This window comes from Hyperolius riggenbachi, chromosome 3 (genome assembly GCF_040937935.1).
Source record: "Hyperolius riggenbachi isolate aHypRig1 chromosome 3, aHypRig1.pri, whole genome shotgun sequence".
Classification (NCBI taxonomy): Eukaryota; Metazoa; Chordata; class Amphibia; order Anura; family Hyperoliidae; genus Hyperolius; species Hyperolius riggenbachi.
Genome location: NC_090648.1, coordinates 298,098,822 through 298,125,216, shown reverse-complemented (window position 1 = coordinate 298,125,216; position 26,395 = coordinate 298,098,822). Strand labels below are relative to the sequence as shown.

Below are 26,395 nucleotides of genomic sequence, written 5' to 3'. Positions count from 1 at the left end.
GTGTGACTAGGGGTTTGCTGGGGGCGTGGTTAGGGGTGTGGCAAGGGCGTGCCTTAAGTTTTCCTTTTTCTTATCTCAAAAAGTTAGGAGGTATGATGGCACTCCTTTGAACGTCTCACTCTGCCATGCTGTATTCTTCCACAGCATATCTCTGAGGTTCACTTCAAATCAATATAATCTTGTAATAGTGCTGACAGTAGATAAAAAAATAGAAATACGATGTTACACATCCCCATTTATGATAAAATAGCTTTCTAAAGCAAATACAGCTGATACTGTAGCATATCGGCTGTGTATTTATGCATTATTAAATGTAGCTATAAAGAGCTACTTTGCTGCAAATACAGACATTTAATGAAGCATTTTTATGAGAGGCATTGCTAGTCCAGGATTATATTGAGTAGACTTATTAGCAACCTTTCGCTATCCCTGCAATAGTAGTACAAACACCTTTATCATGCCCGCATCAAATAATGAGAAAGGGGACTGGATTGGTCCTATTGTCATGGATTTCTATGGAGTACCACTACCTCCATACCCTCATCTGCTCTACACCACTGTCATTCAAAACAAGTGTAACAGGAAAGATGGCAAGGTTATATACTATGAATGTGATAGTACAGGCTTTCTGTTTTCTTAATCTTATAACCTGTAAAGCCTCTACAACAATATAACATCAACTTTGTCAAAAGTCCATACTTGCATGCATGATTACATTTGCCCAGTTTGTATTTCATTTATAGTTCTGCAAAAAAAAAAAAATATATAGGTTATTTGGCATGTAGATGCTCCCATGGTAACACAACAGTTTTCAGGCAATATTAATTGTTTTTTGCTTACCGGTAACTTTGTCTGTCTGGTATAATAAGTAGTACTAAGGAAAGCAGTTTATATTAGGGTCATCTAGGGTCTGTTTTCAGTTGCATTTGATTTATTTTATTTTAGACACGCTGCATCTTCTGATAATTTCTCCACATAATTAGCCCTTATTTAACTGCTTCAGGGCCACACGTAGTACAAACTACGCTGCACTTGTGGCTTTTGTTTAAAATGTACCTGAGACGGGTTAATAAAGGAAGTTTTGATACTTACCCGGGGCTTCCTTCAGCCTCATAAGCACCCTCGCCTTCCTCCCGAGTGCCTTTGTTCGGCCGCAATTAGCCCCAGTAACTGGCTCAGTCACGTCAGTTGGGTCTTCTGCGCATGCACGGACTTCCTTGCATGCGCAGAAGAGCACGGCTGAGCCAGTTACCGGGGTTGATTGCGGCCGAACGAAGGCCCTCGGGAGGACGGCGAAAGACTCAGCAGTGCTCATGGGGCTGGAGGAAGCCGCGGGTAAGTATAAGTATCAAAACTTTCTTTATTGGCGTCTCAGGCTTACTTTACCACTATTGAGAAAATTTAAAATACACGTAAACACATACAATCAAAGTTTCTTCCAGAGTAAAATAAGCCATACATTACTTTTCTCCTATGTCGCTGTCGCTTACAGTAGGTAGCAGAAATCTGACAGAACCAACAGGTTTTGGACTAGCCTATCTCAGGGTTTTGTTTATTTTCAAAAGCATTTAGTGAATGGCAGTTGCTCTGTCCAACTGCCAAAAAAGTGTGCATCGAGCAGGAAGGCTGACCATTATCATTGTATAAATGATTTTCAGGGAATGTATTTAAAAGAATTAAAAGCCTTGCTGAGAATCCCCCTTGAAGAGATGGACTTGTCCAAAATCTGTTGCTTCTCTTAGAGTTCTACTGCCTACTGTTAGAGACTGCAACACAAGAGAAAAGTTATTTATGGCTGATTTTACTATGGAAGAAACATACTTCCTATTTGTATATGTGTACACTTATTTTAAATTTTAAAAATTTTCACGATAGTGGTCCATTAACCCTGATGCAGCACAGTTTTTACTACACCAGCTCCCTCGCATGGGACACTATCGCGCGTCCCTGCTGGCACTAAATTAAGCTGTCTAATGTCAACTGAGCTCCATATTAAAGTCAGGAGCCCTGTGATCACTGTGAGCCAATCAGTGATCAAAAAGCAAAAAGTGAAAAAGAGGCTCTGGTCCAAATTGGTTAAGCATGTCATAACTTTTAACAAGGTTTTCAATCCCTTTGTTGTAGTAGCATTACACTCCTCACCTGTGAGTTGGAGGAATTAGGGGCTCTTCATGTTAATGCTTCTAAACAAACAATTACCTATGTTCTGCAGACACGTGCTATGTTTCAGAGGAGAGAAGGACAGCCTCCTGTTAAAATTACTGTATAGTTTTATTTGTGATTTTGAAGTTTTCAGGTATTTTTTTTTAATGTTGGAAATACAAAGTAGACCTAGACTCTCAAATATGTTTTTTTAAGGTAATGCATTCTGTATGTTCCCACATAGATTATAAATAAGGGTCAATGTACTGGTTAAAGACACCACTTTGGCCACAAGAGACCAAGGTTTGAATCCTTGCTGGAGCCAGTTACCTATTTAGCAAGATTAAGGAGTGCACCTTTAGTAGCTGCAGCTCTCTCAAGCGCTTTGAGTTCAACAAGAGAAAAAGCGTTATATACAAATTAACATTATTATTCTTTTTCCCCCAAATGTGTAATATTTCTCAGTTTGTGCCCACCTCACTTGCCATCTCTAGGGCCATTACTGGTCTGTGTATAAATAGCTTTTGGAGAACTGCATAGCTTCAGCATGCTATAAATAATTCTGCCTTAAAACAGAAGGTATTTGCAATAATTTAGCTATAAGGGAGCAACTGTGGTCTCCTATGAGACAAAAACAGTGTCACCTGAAACCCTTATAATAATTATAATAATAATAATAATGATATCCTGTAAGCATAATTGCATGACCAAGATCCCAAGATACTGATTTATAGTGGGATTTGTTGTTGATGATAGGTGTGCTTTAAAATAAATAACATTGAACTTTTTGAGAGATGAGATTTTGTTAAATGATTGGCAAAGACAGGTAGTCCCCGACTTACGAACCACCCGCCGATATGAACGGCTTGGATTCACCGCTTCCATGGGAACAAGCCAAAAAACTTTTTCAAATTGGACTTGTAGTTTTTGAGAAAATCGATTTTAAAAAATTCAAATAAAAAATGGCTTTTAAACTTGTATAAGCAGGTAAAGAGGGCAGAGGTGACACAGAGGGGGACACTGGAGGCACAGGGGGGCACAGAGGAGGTACAGGGGACAGAGATGGCACATTATTCCGACTTAAGAACAGATTCAGGTTAAGAACGAACCTACAGTCCCTATCTCGTTTGTTAACCGGGGACTACCTTTATTAAAAATAGTGGAGCAGTACAGTAAAACAATTTTTATTGTTGCATTAACAAGGCTGTTGAGTCAGTTCAAAATCATCTCTGACTCCTCAATTCATGATTCCTCTGACTCCAACTCCTCGACTCTGACTCCTGTAATTTGTATATAACAATCTTGTTGATTGAAAGTATGTAACATACTACCAAAGATAAGGAATTGTAAAGCTATATTAAGGTGGCATCTGCTTTTGGGAACAAAACAAAGTTCCTTGCCAGGACCTACCAGTTCTTTGACAGGTCTACCCTGTTGACCATCCAAGCCTGTTATTACCAACCTGAATTCTCTGGCATGTTGCCTGTATAATAAGATTCATGTAAGCCTCATATGAGCTGGATTCTGGCACGTAGCCCTCCCACCTTGACGAAAAAGGCCTCTTCGTTTTCTCTTTCTGATATAGAATAGGCCAAGAGGATAGAGCTATGCACCAGATACGGGCCCAGTTAATACAGGCTTCCAGTAAATCTTATTAACCATTTAGGGCTCTTACACAGTGGGACGTTGCATTGCAGGGGACGTTAAGGTCGCATAACGTTCCCCTAACGCAACGAAAGGTGGACGCTACATAAAGCCGCGTTATGCTGCTCTTGGTGCGCCGTTTTAGTTCGATAGAACCGGCAATGATTCATATGAATCATTGCTAGCAGGCAGAAACCGAGAATGATTCATATGAATCATTGCTAGCAGGCAGAAACCAAGAATAATTCATATGAATCATTGCTAGCAGGCAGAGAATGATTCATATGAATCATTGCTAGCAGGCAGAAACCGAGAATGATTCATATGAATCATTGCTAGCAGGCAGAAACCAAGAATGATTCATATGAATCATTGCTAGCAGGCAGAGAATGATTCATATGAATCATTGCTAGCAGGCAGAGAATGATTCATATGAATCATTGCTAGCAGGAAGAGAACCGGCATTGCAGTACAGTGAATATTAATTAGCCATGTGGCTAGGCAAAATAGCGGACTCTCCCCTCCTCCTCTCCTGCACATAAAAAACGATAAAACAACATTACTGAGCATGTGCAAACAGTCTAACGCAGCTAAAACCACCTATAACGCACAGCATGCAGCACTTTCTAAATATTGCTACACGTTACACACAAAGCAACGTGTGCACTGTGAATGTCGCACAGACTTTGCATTGCTGTGCATTAGTCTGCGTTGGAACATTTTCTAACATGTGACTTTAACGTCGCACTGTGTAAGAGGACTTAAGGACGATGCTAACCGCAATCTACACCCTGTTGTTATGCTGATCTGGCTGCCAGGGCGTAGATTTCAATTCACTGACGCCGCATGTTCTCGACGTTTTGGTTGCTCCCGACGATCTCGCAACTGTCTCCCCGCCACAGCTCACATGCTCTGCTGTCTCTATAATGGCAGAGCACTGCTGTCTCTATAATGGCAGAGCACTGAGAGCGGGTCAGGAGACAATCTTGACACTGTCTATCAATGTAAGCCAATGGGAGTTGCTTACGTTGATAGACAGGAGACAATGAAAGCGGCTCCTGACTGGTTCATAGGAACTCTGCCATCATAGAGATGGCAGAGTGGGTGGCTGAGGTTCCCAGTGTGCGGTTGCGGAACTTGCGGCGGGTATGTGCAGCGTTTTGTCGGTATTTGTGGGTGTTCCATCGTTTCTGGTACCAGCGGTCTCTGGTCCTTAAGGGGGCAGAGATCACTGGTACTTAAGTGATTAAACAGACAATGTATTGGGGCATTCTATCTAGCATTAGTGTTCCTCTAGAGACGCACTTTAAACTTAGGATATACAGTAGCTGCAGAGTAGCTATTAAATAGAAAAGAGTACATGCAGAGGGTGGAGACAAGAATAAAGATAATACATCAGGCTCTAGGCAAACTATCTAACTATATGGGTATATCTAAGAGAGATGTGCAGGTACTTTGCAGGAAAATGAGGGGATTCTTCCTCTACTACACATTCATCATGCACGATCTGAAGCAGGCTATAGAAAGACACCACTGCATTCAACGTGCACAATGTCCCTTAGTGAATTCCCATCAGCCCTACAAGGAGTGCATATTTAGAATATAGTGCTACTGTATAACTTAATTTGTAGCCACCAACTTCAAATTTAGTAACATATAAAATTGATTGATTTCATGAGCAAAGGGAGTTTGACGACAACCTAATGCTGTTTGGGAGGAAGAACAAATGCCATTAAATGCTGCTATCAGGAAGGGGGGGGGGGTATAATTGCCACCTATTGCTGCTATCTGGGGGTGGAACAAAGGAAGGCCACCTAATGCTACTGTCTGCTGGGGGGGGAAAGGAAGAGGGGGTTAGGAAGGGGAGGAATGGAGGCCACTTAGCAATCATAGCAGTGGATGTTCTAGTAAAATATGAAATCACCCAAGTTTTGCAAGGCTGACCCAAGCCCTTTTAAAAGCCACTATGTGTGAGTACAAATTGCTACTGCTGACACCTGCCTGCATCTGCCTTTTATATTAACTCAAACTTATGCTTCTGCAGCACACCGACAGTGACAGTGTCCGTCCATCAAGCAGTCCCAGTCACAGACCTTCCAATCTTGCATGACTAGCAGCGGTTTGGGCATCTTGCTGAGTCATATTCACTATCAGAAATAAGTTGAAGGGATGAACAAACCTTCATGGTAAATGGCCATGGGTCAACTGTTTTTAGCGCACCCAAATGGAAGCCTTAGCTAGTGACAATTCATACTTGTCATTGAGTTTAATTTTCCACAGTTTTGATATACAGTAGATGTAAATTTGTGAAACAAAAAAAGACTAGGATTTTAACCGGTTCAGCACCGCAGTCCGAAAATCTCATGCATCCGAGCAACGTTCACCTCCCATTCATTCGCCTATAACTTTATTGCTACTTATCACAATGAATTGATCTATATCTTGTTTTTCTGCCACTAATTAGGCTTTCTTTGGGTGCTACAGTTTGCTAATAATTTTTTTTTCTAAATCTATTTTAACAGGAAGATTAAGAAAGAAATGAAAAAAATTCATTATTTCTCAGTTTTTGGCCATTATAGTTTGAAATTAATATACGCTAGCGTAATTAAAACTCATGTATTTTATTTGCCCATCTGTCCCGCTTATTACACCATTTAAACGATGTCCCTATCACAATTTATGGTGCCGATATTTCATTTAGAAATAAAGGTGCATTTTTTCAATTTGCGTCCATCACTATTTATAAGCTTATAATTTTAAATAATATAATAACATATTCTCTTGACATGCGTTTTTAAAAAGTTCAGACCCTTGGGTAACTATTTATGTTGTTTTTGTTTTTTTTTAATTGTATTTTTTATTTTTAATAAAAAAAAAGTGTATGTGGGTAATTTTTGGTGTGGGAGGGAAACTGTTAATTTTAAATGTAAAATATATTTTTTTTAATTAAAAATGAATTGTGGTGCAGTTTACTATTCGGCCACAAGATGGCCACAGTGAAAAAAGTCCTAGATGCGAACGATTTCGCATCTAGGAACTTAAAAGCAGGGGAAATGTTTCCTGGGGGCAGAAATACAGCGCTCTCTGGAGAGAAAGCGTCGGTATTTCTGCGGGGAAGATAGATCGGTGAATGGGAATTATATTCCCATTCACTGATCGGGGGGCTAGCGGCGGGCAGCGGGAGCGCGCGGGGGGGGGGGGCGCGCCCGATCGCGCGCACGAGGCGGCGGCAGCAGCAGTGCCTATCTGGACGAGGAAGCTCGTCCAGATAGGCCGAACTGGTTAACATTTGTTTTCTTCATATAGAAGTAAAACACGCAGGGCCCTCATCACAGAGTATGTTGATCCTTTATTATAAACATGTGCATAGTACATGAACAGTAGTGATGAGCAGAAATTACGCCCATGCGAAATTACGCATCGTAATTGTAATGCGACATTTCAGAGGAATAGTGTAATTCATTTCGTAGTCAATTGTTACCATTCGTAACAGCGTTTTGTAGTGAGTTCCAGGCTGGACCTGTGTTTTTTATTTACCATGCTGTCTATAGTGACCAGAAGCTTTCTTAAGACTGCTGGAATGATTGTCAGTCACAAGAGGCTACATGGCAATGTACCCCAAACACTGTTCACAGAGGCTGTTACTATGTAATACATGCAATCCTACATACTGCTTTGTAACAGTGGTACTCAGGGTGGGATTTACCATAAGGCACTGTAGGCACTGTAGGCGCCTGATGATAAAAAGGCAGCGTGCTCCCTTCCCCAGTGCCTCCCTTTCTCCTTCCCTATGCAAAGTCCTAAGCAGAGTGTAAATGAGAGTTTACTCACCCAACTCTCGGCATTCCACTGATGAGATATCCCTTCAATCAGGTACACTACTCGCTACTTAAAGAGGAGTTGTCAGCCATACTATCTCAGAAAAAAACACATATATAAGTAGATAAATACTTGTTCTACTTACATAACATGTGTATTGCACTGTCCACATTTTGATTTTAGTGATTTTTCTACAGTAATAAACAGAGAAATCCTTCTTAGCATTTCCCATTTTAACTGTGGCTATTTTGAAGCCAATCCTGATGTAATTTCCTCCCTTACTCTCCTCTGGTTGATTGTGTATGCATTGCCCGCCCTCCACTGTTGAAAGTACGTTGTCTCAGCATGAGAAATATTGGCCAATTAGAGAGGAACAGAGGTGTGGGAGGGGTAAACAGAGGGAAAGAGGCTTCAGCCAATCAGGCTGCATTAGTTAAGTCTGAGGGGAAATAGAGAAGCAAAAAAAGGACAACCCAGCATGCCCTGCAACTTCCTTTGTGCGTACCAAATGTTGTGTGTACTAAATAAGAGTCAGGTAAAGGGGGGAATTATCATTTATAAACAAGAAAAGTAATAGTAATTTTAACTTTTGGATTGCCTGGTTAGCATCCTTATTACTTGTTTACCAGATACAAATAAAGAATTGATTTTATGCCCGCCAGTTACACTTTAATACTGAGGATAGCTCTGGCTACCTAATACTAAGGCACACCTGTAGATACCTATGACAGGCAAGGGAAGTAAGGGAGAAGTGACAGCTGGGCCAGCCACCACGCTTGCGGTGCTGTTCGGCGGGGGTTTGTAGGTTCATGGAAGTTAAAGTATAGGGTGCCAGGACATCTGTGCCCATAGGCTCCTGTGATGTAAATCTGGGCCTGGTGATACCTCTGCCCCACATTGTGGAAAGCTGCCCAATGTGATGCTTTTGTTTGTAGGACGATTTTATAGGTATGTAAATGTTGGCACAAATACATTATTCATAAATATTGCTTTACTCTTTTAACAAATTAGAAATAATGTGCATGAATTTAAACTCCCAGTCATATGTGATTATAGGGAGTTTGATGTGTGTGCTCTTTGGCACAGCTGTGGGTCAGCATGTCACCTAAAGCTGTGCTGTATTGAGTTCATGTTACCTTTACTATACCAGTCCTAATCTCAAATATGTAGACTATGTCTTACAAAATCATTAGGCAGATCTGTGTTTTGTCTTACAGGCACACTCTGCTGAACCTTCACATACTTGAATACATCCTGTGCCAAGAATGTACTAGCTCTCTCTCTATTACAAGCAGTCTGTTCTTTTTTTTTCTTTTCCTAATGTTTATGTCAATGTAACATTGATTAAAAAAAATACTTACTGTTTTCAATACAAGAATTTAAGAAACATAATTGTCAAGTCAAACTGGATTTTCAACTAAATTGCCTCTAGTCTTATTTTTGTAAATGAGGCTTAACAGGAATTAAACGATATTACATTTTTGGTGGGTACATCCTTCCACCCAGTATTTGTTTTAAATACTTCTCTACTAAAGAAAATACTTTTTTGGGGGGTTTTCACATACACATACAGTACGAGGCACTGAATACACAGACCAACCCTTGTAGCTGAAACTGTAGCTCATATTAAATATTACTGAGGTTGGAAAGCAAGAGGAAAACATTTGCAACTTCATCGGTATCTAGTAGTATTAATATTTAGTGGGGTTGCAGAAATTTTAGTTAATTAGCGATTGTTTTATAGAAGTCATGTGGTGCATCCACAGTGACAACTAAATAAACATAAATCTTCTCTTTCTTTCTATTTATTAACCTTCTGGGGACCGGCAGCCTACCTCCTCCCCCCCTTAAGGACCAGAGCATTTTCACATGTGGAGGGGGGTGCATTTAGATAGCCAGGCAGCGGTATCCCCAGTATAGATAGGTGTCCAGAGTATAGCCAGCAATCTTTACTTACCTCCCAAGCTCCAGCGATGAGCAGCTCTACCCCCTTTCGCTCTGCCCAGGATCCCCGATCGCACTGCCGCTAAGTTCCGGGTCCCGGCTTGATGACGTCATCAAGCTGTCACCCAACATTAGAGTCAGAGCGAGCAGGGATGCAGGGCAGAGTGGAGTGGAGCAATGATCACCGAGGGAATGGTCAGGAAGGTGTGTCCTCTTCTTCCACTCCTACCGCTGCTGATTTCAGTGTTCACTACGATAGGCCGGCGATGGTAGTGATCACGTGATCAGGAGTCAATCGCTATGGCTCCTGATCAGTGAGGGGAGATGTCAGCTCATATACGACAGCTTAATCTCCCCTCTCAGGTGAATGCAATCATGTCGGGAGTACTAAAGGCAGGTGGTGTAAATCCTACGCCACATCAGGTTTAAGCAGCCACAAGTGCGGTGTAGTATTTATGCTCGGCAATCCCCAGGAGGTTAAAGACAAGTACCTGCTGTATGTGCATGCACTGTAAAGCTATGTACATATGCTGGATTAAACTGGACTGAGGTGGCTGTTACAGATCATCTGGGGGAGTGAATCTAGAGTGTTTACAGGAAGTCCCCCAATGTTGCTTAACCTGTTGCCGACTGCTCCACATGAGCAGTGCGACAGCCCCAGGGCCGCTCCACGCCCATTGGCGTGAACGGCCATCTATGGGGCTAGCAGGAGAACATGCGCATGCTGCGCGCGCATTTCCTGCTCGGGAAGCGGACCTTCAGTCTCCTCCCCACCTTCAGTCCAGTACAGCGCTGCGATCTACAGCAGCACTGTACTGGGGACAGCTGTGTCACACGGCTGTCCCCCTGGGACACTGGGAAGCGATCCGCTGTGATAGGCTAAAGCCTATCACAGCCGATCGCGCTGATAGACTGGCGGGGGGAGGGAGGGAGGGTTATACAGTTAATTAAAAAAAGCAGGATTTTATTGAAAAATAACATAAATATTTATAAAAAAAACAAACAAACACTGGGGGGTGATCAGACCCCACCAACAGAGAGTTCTGTTGGCGGGGAGAAAAGGAGGATGGGGAATCACTTTTGTGCTGTGTTGTACGGCCCTGCAGCTTTGCCTTAAAGCTGCAGTGGCCTATTTAACTAAAAATGGACTGGTTACTAGGGGGGTTAACACTGCGGTCCTCAAGTGGTTAAAGTTTAGACTCTTTAGCAACATCCGACGCACAACTGACTCCTGAGTGCATCTTTCTCCTACTCACCCTGTAACAGTAGCTCCTTCGTAATGCACTGTGTGCCGTCTCTCCATCCCTCTCCATACTAACAGAATACTGCAGGCTAGCGATGCGTTTATATACACTTGACCCCAAATTGTTGCCCGAGATATTGAGTAAGAAACCCTGCAGGTGATAGTTCTTGTATGTGTGTACAATGCTCAATTCAATGACCTTGCTTAAATTACATTATATTCTGACATGACACAAGCAAGATTAGTAGCAGGTAAAAGCTCCTAATAGCAGACACTGGTTTCCAAGTGTGTTCCCCACTGCTCTCCAACCTCAGCAAATCAGCCCCCATGCATTACACTACTATAAACTGTGTTTGTAAAAGGAAGTAGTAAATTGAAGAAAACAGATGGTAGTTATTATTTGTGTATGCTATTCCAGTGCAATACATACACACAATTTTTCAGGGGTACATTTCATACATCTTTTTAATCTGATTGCCATGTCTTTCCTTTTACTAGTAATAAATGTCACTATTATGCAACAGTATTCCAGTGCAGAATGGGCACCCCTCTCTGATCCAGAGAAAGAAACATAAGACACAATACCAAGGCTATTAACAACACTCCTAACAAACATAATGGCCTCAATTCTGGTAGCTATGTAAGGTAAATATTTTTTTTGTAGGTAAAATACCTCATGAGGTATTTTTCTCTTCTTTTAGCAATTCTGAAATGTTTTTCTCCATTTCATAACATGAGGTAAAACATGAGGTAAATGCATAAAGTGAGGTAAAACATGAGGTATTTCAGTGGTAAGCTTGCAGTAAATAAATAGTAGTCTTTAATTGTCTTCCATAAGTTAGGATAGTCTTTGGAAGATTTTTTTTTTTTTGGAGGGGGGGAAGATTTATTTGATTGTAAATAATTATTTATTTGAAGTAAATTTATAGGCATCCCTTATATAAAAAAATCCAGTAAATATTTGTAGTTTTATTTCTAAGATTCTTTTCTATTACACAGCCTGAATAGGAACTCCACTAAAAACTGCAAAATGCATACAAATTGACTTTACCTCCAGGTACAGGCAGGTCTTAAAGAGACACTGAAGTCTCAAAAAAGTCTTTTTATTTAACAAATATGTTTAATATGTTAGCCCTAACTAAACTGCCGCATTCCCGCCGCTGTACACCATCTAAATCCCCCCTAACTCGCCGGGGGGGGTGGGGGGCAATCCGGGCAGCGCTTCTGTGAGAGGCAGAGCTATGAGCCGCAGCTCTGCCTCTCGGCGCGCCTGTCAGCTCGGATCGTCGCCTCTCCCCGCCCCTCTCAGTCTTCCTTTACTGAGAGGGGCGGGATAGAGGTGGAGATACGTGCTCACAGACGCGTGTAGAGGCAGAGCTGCAGCTCATAGCTCTGCCTCACACGGAAGCGCACAGGGCAGCAAAATCCACGATCAAGAAAGTCGTGGATTTTGCTGGGGAGAGGGAGGGCGAGTTAGGGGGGATTTAGATAGATTACAGCGGCGGGGATGCGGCGGTTTAGTTAGGGTAAACATATTAAACACATTTGTTATATAAAAAGATTTTTTTTTTAGACTTCAGTGTCTCTTTAAACTGATTGGTAAATTATGTGCTAACATGGCCGCTAATTTCCATGAGAATAGCTATTTTTGGTAAATTACCTCATAATTTACCTCATGAGGTAAAACATGACTAAAACCTACCAGAATTGCTAAATGTCATTACCTCATGAATAAATTACCTCACAAAAGGTCATTTGTTTGATAACCCTACCAGAAATGAGGCCAGTTGTCTGTACATTTTACAATGAGAAATGTCTAGCATTTAACAATGACTCTGATGGCCTTTACTGAATTCCAATACATATAAACCTTGAATGTGCATGATAATATCAAATCCTTTGGTTACCTTAGCATGGCATTATGTTGAAAATGTGCAAAATTATGCAGATAGCCACTTTATAATATTTCCACAGTTTTTTTTCACAGATATTAATAAAATGGTAAAATGCCTAACACAGGTCTATGCACAGCTGAAGCAACACCATATAGAAATCAGAAGAAAAGCCTTTTCTGATAGAACCCATATTAAAAGCAGCAATATGGCTGTGTCAGTTAGTAATAAGATATATTTACTCACAGAACATTTATATTGTGCTTTTCTCCTAGTGGACTCAAAGCGCCAGAGCTTCAGCCATTAGGGTGTGCTCAGTAGGCAGTAGCAGTGTTAGGGAGTCTTGCCCGAGGTCTCTTACTGAGTAATTGCTGGCTTACTGAACAGGAAGAGCTGAGATTTGAACCCAGGTCGCCTGTGTCTGAGGCAGAGCCCGTAACCTTAACAATATCCAGCCATAGCCATGTAAAGTTAATGACATGCATAACTTTATAAAGGTTAGGTAGGGCTGGGCAAAAGGCAGCTATTATTTTAACATCTGTATATTTCTCTTCTTACCTGGGAGTGGGAAGGAGTTGGCAGAGCAGTGCTGAGTGCTACAGAAGTGCAGGAGAAAGATGAGCCACAGTGCAACAGGGAGGTTTCCTATGTAAAGACCTTAATGCCGGGAAATGCAGCTTCTTGGCAGATGGGAATCTCAGAGGGAGGAGAAAGGGGCCCAGTCTCTGTGAGTGTGTATCTTCCCAGTTAATCTTAGGAGAATAGCGCCTGGATTTCTGTTTGCTGATGTCAGCAAAGCTGGAAGCATTTCTGAAGTTTACACACTGTTCATATAACTTTTCCTTTTTTGTGCACAATATAAATGTCCAGATTGCTGGAGCTTGCAGCTGTGATAATGATTCCCACGTTTGCTGTTTGCACTACAAGATATATTTATTTGTATGTATGAAGGCAGGAAAGTACTTGGCTGAAGAATATTAAACCTTAATACATTCCTTAAGGATTCATATCTTGTTTCTGCAGTGTTTGGCTGATCTATACATCTAGCATAGCCACAGGCATCAAAGGGTTCCCTTCTTAAAGGGGACTCCCAGATGCCACCATGAACCCCCCCAGGGCATTGTCGGCCCCAACCTCCTCCTGGGGCACCGGATGTGGGGAAGAGCCCCTTGTCCATTGATTGGATAAGGCTCCATGGGAGGGGGGGCTTGGCCGCCCCTCTTCCCCAGAGCCCCCCATACTATGGACCATGCAGGCTGGTATAGCTCAGGGTGTAAAGCCCCACTCGGCCAGTGCTCCGCATTCTGGCTATCCCAGCTTGCATGGGGGACCAGGGGTTAGAGAAGCTCAGGGGGGAACCCCACATCATTTTTTTTCTTTCCCACACTCTAAACATAATTTATTTGTTTTGTTTTTTAAATGTAAATTTACACTACCATTAGGTTGCTACTGTACATTATCTGTCATTTATCGAATTTAAATGTATTCTTTTTTTCCTATTGAAAATTTTAAATCGATTTTCTCAAAACTATAAGGTGTTTTTGAAAAAAAAAGTTTCCTCTTGTACCCACTGTCTCCCTCCACATACCCTGCAAATTTGGTGTTTCTAGCATGTTAGGCAGATTTTCTATTAACCGCTAAAGTCGGCGACTGCTCGCCTGCCATTAAACCTGCCAATCCAACACTGGGGAGCAGGCCCTGGATCCACTTGGGGACCAAAGGCCTAAGTGGGCCTGTCATGTTGCCTCTCCCACATTTCCTCAGTAGATGCCACCTAGAATGCACTTAGTGCACTGAGTAGTGGGTGAATATGGCTTCATTGTGGTGGGGATGAAGAAGATAACACGGCAAGGGAAAATTATGATACTGGTGGAAGATGGTACAGCTAAGTATATATTGCTGTACTGGGCCTCCCTCTCCATGTCCCCATCAGTGCTTCCCTGCCCTAACTGTGCATGGGGTGAAGGTAGATATGGGGTAGGGAATGACATTGATGGGGGAACATAACCTTACTTATTGGAGAGGGACAAATGGCACTGAGTGCTAAAACTGGGTGCCACTATAGCACCAGTACCATACTACGCATCCCGCGCAAGGGTAATTCAGGGATCTGGTGATCTCTGGATGCCGAATCGCTTCTCCCTACGAGTTGCTATGACTCAGAGGTGGAATAGTATTTAATGCTGCCAGGGATTTAAGCAGCAGCAGGGACCCAGCTCACAGGCGCCATATAATATACATACAAATTTGGTTTGAGGGAGAAAATTTTGAAAGTTCATATGCATGTTTTACCTGTTGGTTGAAAGTGATGGAAAACCGAATAAAACATTTTTGAAAAAAATGCATCTGAAAGTGGTACATGTGATCGGTCAGTAGTCATCAGGTCTAGTTCATTTCCATTAATAGTGGCTCATCCAATGATGTCTTTCACAACTGGATTTCCATACATTGCTTTGGCTGCAATTCCAAACATGCACCCTATCGTTTTCGCTGAACAGTGAGGTCACTAAATAAAGTGTGCTTTACACTATAAAAGCAAATCAGAATTAGCTTATCTAAGCCAAACTGGTCCAAGTGGCTACTGTTCAGTTGCTGCTAGATATATTGCTTGGGGCTCTCCCAGAATGAGTTTTACTGTGGTAACTTTTACTCACAAATCAAGCTCCTCTGGGGACAGATGTGAATGATTCAGTGTCCTCTAAAAATGCTGCATAGTGTGTTGGAACTACATAAATAAAGCATTTTTTAGGTGGAATAGAAAAAAATATTATGTGCATGAAAATAACAGCATTAATTTTGCTTGTTGGCAGATAATACATTTAATATATTTGCTCTTTTTTCAGTGTTCTGTCACATGTGGAAAAGGAGTCAAACATAGAGATGTTTACTGCATGCTCAATGGTGAACCTGTAAATGAATCACATTGTAATCATGTGAGGAAGCTTCGTGTGCAGAAGACGTGTCGCATGGGCAGATGTCCCTCGTGGAAAAGTAAGAAGTGGTCAGAGGTAAGAAATATATACAGTACATCATAGTAACATTATACAGTATACACATGCTGTTTAACTAGGGATGTGCAGCTAAAAGTCCTGTTTTAAAATGTTGTCGTGTGACCTGAACTTGTCTGACTGAAGTAATTGACTCAACTTCATCATGCAGTTCAAGTTGCAAAGGGGCGGAGCACAGACAACAGGGTGGGCTGAGGATTTATAGGTCTGTTCTAAAGGAAATGGCTGACGAATGGCTTTCATTTAAAAATTATTTATTTGAAATAAAAAATCAAAAAGCCTATATTCGAAAATACAAAAAAAATGAGTGCCCACTAAAATCTAGGAAAATCAACAACCCACCCAAAACTTATCTTAAGTTTTCCAAAGGACTAGTGCTACAAATAGACACCACCCACCTCACAGAGCCACTTACAGTGATTCATCTGGAATGGCCATAAGCTGCAGCACATGTTCTAATTAATTTATGTGAATGGAGCTGCAGATTATGGAGAAAAAAAAAACAAAACCATGAAAAACTTTTAGTATCCATAGATATCCTGTAGATTGAGTTTTTTCTTTTCCATTCTATTTTTTTCAGCGTTAAATCCAGCTAAGGCTACTTTCACATTACATTTGTTTCAATACAGTTATTGAAATGCATGCACTTTGGTGATCGCAAGAACGATCCTTAAAAACAACGTGCGGTGTGCCCACTAGTTCGATCCAGTTATCTGCAATGGTCAAATATACTGCATGCTGCTTTTCTGGTGCAATGCTGTTCAGCCCCATTCAATGGAACTTTGGAATTGTACCAAAAATCAAGCGCACAGGTAAAATTATTACGTTGTTCATGTGCTTTATAGTATGAAAGGGCCCTACCAGTTTTTTAAATCTCCCTGGGAGCCAGATGGTGATGTGTCAGCGGACTTGCCATTGAAAACTGGAGGGGGTTCTCTCTATGATGGATTTTTTTAAATTTTAAGTGGCACTATACTGACATATAGTAAAATGCAATAAATGATTCAGGATACCCACTTTTATGTTAATTGTTCTGGTTCCAGCATTAAAAACACTTTCTATATGTATATATTGTTGTATATTGGATTGTAACGCTGCCCTCCCAGTGATTTCAAGTCTAGGCTTTTTAGCTGGGAGACCAGGGGCCATGTGCAATTCACTTTTTCACCAAGGTGATATTTTCACAACTTGTAAATAAAATGCATTTTACACAACCAGCAAGCAAACAAATACTCATAATAATTTTGTCAGTACTTTTTCAGCTTCTTTTTGGCCCAGGTGTTTTTTTTATTCAGCTCAGAACTCACAGCCATTCCTCAGTGATTCACCTTGCCAACAGTAAAGATGTTGCCAGAATATAAATCAAGGTGAGGAAAGATTTTAGGGTGGGACTAAATAATTCAGTGTCTTAGAAAAGGAACAAATAAGAAAGGAAGAGGGGCAGCAGGATTTGATCCCAAAAATGGGGCTGTCCCTCTGAAAGAGGGACAGTTGGATAATGTATAACTTGTAGTTTACAAGATATTTTCTAAGCCAAACGTATAGCATTCAATTATAGTTGTGCTTAAAAATTAAGTGGCATCAAATTGTAGCTGTGCTTAAAAATAAAGTTAAACTGTAAAATTGACATAACAGCCCACAGGAAATGAAAAGAAATCTATTATGAAACCATGTGTTCTGCAGACTTTATTGATGATCAACTTCATCTCTTAGCTTTCTGCTGAATAAAGGGGCCAGGAGGTGCACAGACTTTCTCTTTGCTAATTCTAAATCAAAGATATTTACTCTACTCTCCACTTCCTCTAGTCATTAGAACATTAGAGGCTCTTTGCAATAATATACTGTAGGTAGTTTAGAGGGATAGGCCTGAAGAGACAAATTGCTTCAGGAGAAACCACACCACACACCATTTTCTTGTAGACATCCAGGAAACTTCACCAGTATGGTGCAGAAACGTTTCAATAAACAGTAAATGTTTTTCTGGAATGGAAACCATCACTTCAAAGTGCAGCACACATGTTCTTGAACTTTTACCCAGTAAACATTCCCAGATGATGTCCAAAGATAAACTATTACCTTGATGTGTTGCAGGTTGTTGTTTCTTTTTTATGGTAATTGGCAATGATGTGTGCAGGTTTGTCCCATTTTTTTTTCTTGGCTTGCATCAGTGTTCTGTGACCTGTGGAGTGGGAATCCATCACAGACATGTGTACTGCAGGATGAGAGGGCGAGGTCGAATACAGGACGCCTTCTGCAATTCCACAGCTCGGCCGGAGAGTCAAAAGTCCTGTGCATTACCAGAATGCATCCTTTATCTCTGGGAAGCAGAAGAATGGCCTAGTGTAAGTGTCACGCCAGTGTCTTTATGTAAAAATATACTGTACTGTATATATATATATATATATATGTATGTAAAAATATACTGTATATATGTATATATACAGTATATATATGTGTGTGTGTGTGTGTGTGTGTGTGTGTGTGTGTGTGTGTGTGTGTGTGTGTGTGTGTGTGTGTGTGTGTGTGTGTGTGTGTGTGTATAATATTTTTTTTTTCCTGTCAGGAATCTTAAAATATTACATTATTTTTGTTGGAGCTCAGCCTGTAAGGTTGACTAATAAGCTTTACAAAAATACAAAAAGTTGGCTTCTGCAGAGATTTGTGTAATAAAACCAGCAGATGGATCTGCTGAAAGAATTGAATCTGAGATATGTTACTTATTTAAAAATATAAATGTTTAGTTGTAAACATACACTACACATTCCTTTTAATATTTATTTGTAAATTCATTTTTTAGTTTCATTCACTTTTTATATAATAATGTGTCTTTAACCACTTAAGCCCGAAGGGTTGAAATTTTTTTACATCCGAGCAACTTTCACCCCCCATTCATTTGCCAATAACTTTATCACTACTCATCACAATTAATTGATCTATATCTTGTTTTTTCCACCACCAATTAGGCTTTCTGTGGGTGGTATATTTTGCTAAGAGCCACTTTACTGTAAATGCATTTTAACAGGAAGAATAAGAAAAAAATGGAAAAAATTCATTATTTCTCAGTTTTCAGCCATTATAGTTTTAAAATAATACATGCCTCCATAATTAAAACTCACGTATTGTATTTGCCCATATGCCCCGGGTATTTCACCGTTAAAATTATGTCCCTATCACAATGTATGGCGACAATATTTTATTTGGAAATAAAGGTGCATTTTTTCCGTTTTGCGTCCATCACTGTTTAGAAGCCCATAATTTATTAAATCATATTGATATACTCCTTTGACATGCATATTTAAAAAGTTCAGACCCTTAGGTAACTATTTATGTTTTTTTTTTTTTTGTATTATTGTAATTTTTTTTTTTTTATTTAAACTTGTATGTGGGTATTTTTTGGTGTGGGAGGTAAACAGGGTTTTTTTTTATATATTTATATGTTTATCTTTAAAACTTTTTTTGTAAATTTGCTATTTGGCCACAAGATGGCCAGAATCAAAAAGTCCTGGGAGCGATCGATCTCGCTCCCAGGCAGAAAAAAGGAGACCAGAGCTCAGAAAAGCCGCGGCGTCTGAAGAGACGCTGTCGGCTTTTCTCCGGGGGGTTCCGAGCAGCGAAAGGGATTTATAATCCCTTTCACTGATCGGTGGGCTAGCGGCCAGCAGCGGGGGCGCGCACGGGGGGGGGGGGGGGCCCGCGGGAGCACGCGCGACCCGCGGGAGTTCGCGTAGCCCAACTGGACGAGAAATCTCGTCCAGTTGGGCTTAAGTGGTTAAAGTGTGACAAAAATACAGTCTTCAGTTTCAGTTTTACATTGTAGTCTATTCACCCTGTCATCTGACATCATTTGCAGAAGCAGTTTATTTTTCCTTCTATGTTTGTGCAAACTGGGCATCAGTGTGTCCAGGGTGAATTGTATAAAACAGGAAGTGCCCATAAAGTCTAATTAGCTGTTCAGTTGTGTACAAGACCTTCTGTCTTAACTTTGGTGTTTTATTTTAGGTTTTTTTTCTTTAACAAATAAATATTTTAAAGGTAACCCGAGGTCCCACTTAAGTGAAGCGCTGCAGCTTTTTTTTTGCCAATGAAGGGATGGTTTATGGGAATTTTTTAGGAAGAACGCACTGAAGATTTCCCATAAATGAATGGGACATTGGCAAAAATGTCGCTGTGTGGGTTGGAATCAAGTGAGCCTCAGACTGGGTATATATGCTGCAGCTTGTATAATTTTATATGTCTGTCTGGCTTAGAATGCATCAGGGCCAAGAGCACAAAAATGGTTTATTCTGTGAATAGTACTGTGAAGCGTACTCATCATAATATTCTTTAAAAAAGTGTTCCACAGACTGTAAAGAAGAGGAGGTCACGAGGAAGATAAAGTGTTTGGATGTCATGGGTAAACCGGTGAATGAGTCATACTGTGATGCTACTGCTAAACCAACTGCCACTAGGAAATGCATTAATGCTGCATGTAAGAACATAGTTGTCACTGAAGACGTTTCTCAGGTACCTCCATGAATTCTGAAAAGAAGCTGGGTATTTAGTTGTGTCGATGATAAGCACTAACATGTATTATGCAGCTAGTAGGAATACCGTGCAGCGCAATCTCTAATAACCCAAATTGTGATTCTATGGGGTTGATTCACAAAGAATCATTTTATATCCATTTGGTAAATATATATCACAAATCTACTTTGATCAAAGATCAGTTTTAAGTAACACACAAACTGCATTCATTAGCATGTACATTCTGATTCTTTGTAAAGCATACAGACTTATGCAAATATGTTGTTTAATATTAGTTTACCAGTAAACCAGTGAACTGTGTTTTTTTCTCCGATGACGTTACTTTAGAAAAAAGGCAGCTAGGGTTGCTATATAATTAATAAGTAGATGGGAGACAAGTTTTTCTATATATTATGGCTATAATTTCCCTTTAATTGTTATTAATGCTAACAATTCTCAGCCACTATCCAATTATGATTTTACTTTTGTTTTCTAGTGCCCCAGAAGTTGCTGGATTGGCTACAAACAAAAACTGACTTATTGTAGAAGAGTACTGTCAAAGCACAATCACTATGTTAATGGATTACGAGCTGTCAGCTATAAAAGTTGTCCTTTGCGGCAGTATTCAGTTCATCACAAATGTAGTGGAAAATCTTGTGTCCAAACCATTTTTTGGAGAGTGGGAAAATGGAGCAAGGTTTGTTATAGATTCCAATCTTTTAACTCTGTGTGCATTCAGTTCTGTACTTATTGTCATATTGAGGAGAAAGAAGTTCTGGGCCTGATTTACAAATCTTGTCCTGGGCTTAAGATCATATGACAACGTTAGTCATCTTGCAAACATGACCTGGAACTAGGAAGACTTTGCAACGATCACCTGGGTGATGTTGGACCATAGCGCTTTGAGTCCTATGGGAGAAAAGCGCTTTACAAATGTTATTGTGTTATTATTGTATTGTATTGTATAGCAAGAACTATTGAAAAGCTGGTGAATTTATAGCTGTGTGACTGCAGAAATGCATACAGTGGCTTGCAAAAGTATTCGGCCCCCTTGTAAGTTTTCCACATTTTGTCACATTACTGCCACAAACATGAATCAATTTTATTGGAATTCCACGTGAACGACCAATACAAAGTGGTGTACACATGAGAATTGGAACGAAAATCGTACATTATTACAAACATTTTTTACAAATAAATAACTGCAAAGTGGGGTGTGCGTAATTATTCAGCCCCCTGAGTCAATACTTTGTAGAACCACCTTTTGCTGCAATTACAGCTGCCAGTCTTTTAGGGTATGTCTCTACCAGCTTTGCACATCTAGAGACTGAAATCCTTGTCCATTCTTTTTTGCAAAACCGCTCCAGCTCAGTCAGATTAGATGGACAACGTTTGTGAACAGCAGTTTTCAGATCTTGCCACAGATTATGGATTGGATTTAGATCTGTACTTTGACTGGGCAATTCTAACACATAGATATGTTTTGTTTTAATCCATTCCATTGTTGCCCTGGCTTTATCTTTAGGGTCGTTGTCCTGCTGGAAGGTGAACCTCCACCCCAGTCTCAAGTCTTTTGCAGACTCCAAGAGGTTTTCTTACAAGATTGCCCTGTATTTGGCTCCATCCATCTTCCCATCAACTCTGACCAGCTTCCCTGTCCCTGCTGAAGAGTAGCACCCCCAGAGCATGATGCTGCCACCACCATATTTGACATGACATATTTGGGGATGGTGTGTTCTGAGTGATGTGCAGTATTAGTTTTCTGCCACACATAGCGTTTTGCATTTTGGCCAAAAGGTTCCATTTTGGTCTCATCCGAGCAGAGCACCTTCTTCCACATGTTTGCTGTGTCACCCACATGGCTTGTGGCAAACTGCAAATGGGACTTCTTATGCTTTCTGTTAACAATGGCTTTCTTCTTGTCACTCCTCCATAAAGGCCAACTTTGTGCAGTGCACGACTAGTAGTTGTCCTATAGACAGATTCCCCCACCTGAGCTGTAGATCTCTGCAGCTCATCCAGAGTCACCATGGGCCTCTTGACTGCATCTCTGATCAGCGCTCTCCTTGTTTGGCCTGTGAGTTTAGGTGGACGGCCTTGTCTTGGTAGGTTTACAGTTGTGCCATACTCCTTTCATTTCTAAATGATCGCTTGAACAGTGCTCCGTGGGATGTTCAAGGCTTTGGAAATCTTTTTGTAGCCTAAGCCTGCTTTAAATTTCTCAATAACGTTATCCCTGACCTGTCTGGTGTGTTCTTTGGACTTCATGATGTTGTTGCTCCCAATATTCTCTTAGACAACCTCTGAGGCCGTCACAGAGCAGCTGTATTTGTACTGACATTAGATTACACACAGGTGCACTCTATTTAGTCATTAGCAACTGACTGCACTCAGACCAAAGGGGGCTGAATAATTACGCACACCCCACTTTGCAGTTATTTATTTGTAAAAAATGTTTGGAATCATATGATTTTCGATCCACTTCTCATGTGTACACCACTTTGTATTGGACTTTCACGTGGAATTCCAATAAAATTGATTCATGTTTGTGGCAGTTATATGACAAAATGTGGAAAACTTCAAGGGGGCCGATTACTTTTGCAAGCCACTGTACATACAACTTTTTTTAAATTTAGGACAGCCTTTATTTATTGGTAAACAAAAATAGTTACTGCAGATACTTCATTGTGACTGCAATGGCACAACTGCTGAGTACCGTAACGTACCTTTCTGGAACCCTTACAAATGTCTGATATGGTAATGCTGCATGCTCTTAACGCCTTACAGACCTTTTTCTGTTTATGTTCTCTTAAGTACTAAAAACACTTAGCAAATTGGACACTGAGCTGAAAAATGTTCCATTATGATAAATAAAAAGCAGGATAAATAAAAGAATGTAAGCATGAGTCTAACTACAAATTGCTGGGCTTTACTGCAAAACTTTCTCTGGCCTTCTCCCAGCCCTGCCAAGGCCCCAGCCCCCTCCTATGAGTCCTCCAGACATGCAGAGTAGTGCAATGAGCAGTATCCATTACCTGTTCTGAGTGCTGGGTCAAATCCTTTATGACCTCCCAGCACTGCCAGTGTGCAGCAGCATACGCCATCTGGGTTTACAGCTAGGTGCCATACGATGTTGTGCAGCTGCAGACTGGGGGTGCTCTGAAGAGAGGAGAACAGACCCAACACTGGAAGCAGGCACCGTATATTGCTCCCTGCACTGCTCTGCATGTTAGGCATGGAGAGAGAAGTGCCCCCCCCGGCTCCCTGGTTATTGATACACGCCTGAATCTAAGAACAATTTCCCTTGCATCCCCTGTAACTTTTCAGCTTTTGAGTTTGGCTTTAAAGAGACACAAAGATGAAGAAAGGGGCAGTTTTTTTACTTACCCGGGGCTTCCTCCCGCCACATACGCATGGATGCTTCCCTCGCCGTCCTCCCGCGTGCATCCTTTAAGCTGCAATCTTCTCTGGTATTCGGCTCACGTCAGCAGGGGGCTTTGTGCACATGCGCAGACCTTATGCGCATCTTCTGAGCACGACTGAGCCGAGTACTGGGGGTTGATTGCAGCTGAACAGAGGATTGTGGGAGGATGGCAAGGGATGCACCCATGCTTATGGGACCAGAGGAAGCCCCGGGTAAGTAAAAAAAAAAAAGCTTCCTTTCTTCATCTCTGGGTCTCTTTAAGGGGAGGTAACACCATTTGGTTACTGATTGCTTTTTATCACTATCTTTGGACAGTGTTCAGCTTCCTGTGGCATTGGAATCATGGAAAGAAAAGTGTTATGCAGGACAGAAAGCAACCACGCAAGTAACTTATGCCCATCACGTGTGAAGCCACGATCTAGGAAGTCGTGTTTGTCTAAGCACTGTAAGCATTTATTTCAGTTTACATTGATGCTCTAAGTTTATTTGTTTTTTTTTTTTTAGATCTTGAAGATTCTGAAAACGTTTGTCATGTGTAATTCTTTCTAATTCAGGGCACTTATGTGGCACTTAATGTCCCTTACAGCAGCATGTCAGCATTGTCTATCCACCAAGGCCTCTGCCTTCCAATCCCTTTTCCCATAAATCCCTACTTCATCAAACCAATATGTCTTACCATTGCTTTCTTAGTTTTTTCCTTAGATCTCTGCCTCTTCTATATTTTCTTGTCTTTTCTCAACATGGCTGATCCATCGCATCCTTCCAGCTGTTCTACATTTTGCAGTATTGTCATGATTTAGTAATTCTTTAAATTCATTTTTATTTCTAACTCTCCAGTAATCTCTGTCCGGCAGATATATTTGTCCCATTGAGCATGTACATCGTAAAGCTTTATATGTATAAACATCTTCTAGTATTCTCTCCTTCCAAGGTCCAAGAGTGCTAAGTGTGACTCTTGGTCAGAGCACATCGTCAGTATGAGGTTTCATGTTCTTCTTGAGTTTACATTGCTACATGGTTACACTCTACCCCAAATCCTTAAAAATGATCTATGTTCATGGTAGGGATTACCATAGATTAGATTATGGGCTTTTTGGATAGACAACTGGTGACAGTTGTTACTGAAAATAGTAGTGATGTATAAATGTATAATAGTAATAATATAACTGATGGAGTTTGAACATTCAAGTATAATACTAAGGCTATGATCATACCAAAGTTCACAGCATTTCCCAGTCGTTACAAGGGTAGAGAGCATCTCTATGGTGCAGAAGGGTGTCATGATTGAAATAAAGTGAAATGACACAGTGTCAGCAAAAAGAATAGATAGTTTCTACTAGCATCATTTATTTGTTTGTCAGCTTTAAAGCCTACGTAAACCCTGGCAGCAAAATTATCCCAGGAGATGTGGTAAGTAAGGTAGGACTTACCGTACTTGCTAAAACAGCTTCTGCTCAGGGCAGGATCACTCATAATTAAGGCTAGACAGGAGCCCAAGGCCTAGTATGTGTGTCAGGGGGCCTAGCCAGAGCAGGATCATCCACAAGGCAACCTAGGCAGGTGCCTGGGGCCTAGTGGGCATCATGGGGCCCAACTGCCACTTTCTCTGTCCCGTCTCCTACCTCAGATTGCCAAAAGGACCATAAGGATAAGCCAAAGCAACTAAATTTCCTAGGGCCCAATTTTGTCTTTATCGTTCTCCACTACTGCTTTAAAACAACAATCATTTGAACAGTGCTAATATGTTCAGCCATTCAGCTATAGCTGTTATCAATGTGCTGCATTATGTTTCCCTGATTTCATTTTTTTTTTTTTGTATTTTTTAGGTGACTACAGTAGTTGCAAGGAATTGCGCCTTATCAATAACACACACACTGATGGTGATTATACTCTGAAACTTAACAACAGAAAAGTGAAGGTAAATAAGTCAAATTCATCTTTGATATGTGACTTGAAAAGTCAAAAGTTTTGCCTAATACAATTGTTATTATCCTGTGAATTTTTGACAGGGGTGTTGCTAGGATCCCAGAATATCTGGAACACCTCTGGTCATCAACAGAAAAACAACATGTGGGTGTGGACTCACCAGATTGTGGCCTTAGTCAAATATTGGGCATGATATAAAAAGTATATTAATCTAGATTGTATGCTATAACACTATTATTGTGTCATCCTTAAACCATACATTACTGGAGAACAAACACACAATATCAGTCACTGGCAAATAATACCAAAGACATGCAGACAGTGATAAGCAGACTCTGTATTTTACCAACAAGTAATTAGTGGGTGGTAGATTTTAGAGAAATGCTTTGTCACTGAACAGCCGTGAGAAACGCAGGTGAATCTAGAGAATTCCCAGTCGATTTCCTGATTGCTCCCTGTCGGATCTGTGCAGTCGTGCAAGCGATCAGAAAACGACTTCTTTGTGTTTTTTAAATCCAGAGATTTGTTCCCCTCACCCCTCAGGAATGCCTCCCCCCCCTACCCTCAGGAATATCACACGTGGCCACCTTCCCTGCAGGGACCAGCTCAGTCCCCCTACAGCCAGATGTCTTTATGAAAAGGACTAGGAAGCTGGCTCCCCAGGGGGGCCCTGAGGAAGCCAGACTCCCCGGCACCGACCAGAGCAGACCTGAAGTTATGTGATGTATGATTTCCTGTCGGTATACGAAAACCGTATATCGCACAGCTATGAAATTCATATAACTCAATGGATATACAGAGGCGCCAAAAGAGTAAAAAGGAATAAAATGGTTAAAATATTTTGGTGGCG

The 26,395-nt window shown here is 40.9% G+C and overlaps 1 protein-coding gene and 1 long non-coding RNA gene across 6 annotated transcripts in view; one reads left to right on the top strand and one right to left on the bottom strand.

Annotated features, from left to right (window-relative positions):
* LOC137563718 (uncharacterized) overlaps positions 1 to 13,325 on the bottom strand; it is a 47,991-nt gene extending 34,666 nt beyond the window's left edge. The window contains exon 1 of the long non-coding RNA XR_011030418.1: positions 13,243 to 13,325. This is a non-coding gene — a long non-coding RNA (uncharacterized lncRNA). The remainder of the gene's footprint in view (positions 1 to 13,242) is intronic.
* The window catches only part of ADAMTS20 (ADAM metallopeptidase with thrombospondin type 1 motif 20), a 229,355-nt gene that overhangs the window by 168,390 nt on the left and 34,570 nt on the right, over positions 1 to 26,395 (top strand). For 4 of the 5 annotated variants that reach the window (XR_011030416.1, XR_011030417.1, XM_068276563.1 and 1 more), the window contains 6 exons: positions 15,528 to 15,692; positions 17,861 to 18,034; positions 20,025 to 20,195; positions 20,692 to 20,892; positions 23,935 to 24,064; positions 25,446 to 25,537. Coding sequence is in view for 3 of the 5 variants with exons in the window: in XM_068276563.1 (XP_068132664.1) it covers positions 15,528 to 15,692; positions 17,861 to 18,034; positions 20,025 to 20,195; positions 20,692 to 20,892; positions 23,935 to 24,064; positions 25,446 to 25,537 (933 nt within the window). In the remaining 2 variants the exon portion in view is untranslated. Of the gene's footprint in view, positions 1 to 15,527; positions 15,693 to 17,826; positions 18,035 to 20,024; positions 20,196 to 20,691; positions 20,893 to 23,934; positions 24,065 to 25,445; positions 25,538 to 26,395 lie in introns of those variants that run through there. The other variant, XM_068276564.1, reaches the window with a different exon arrangement.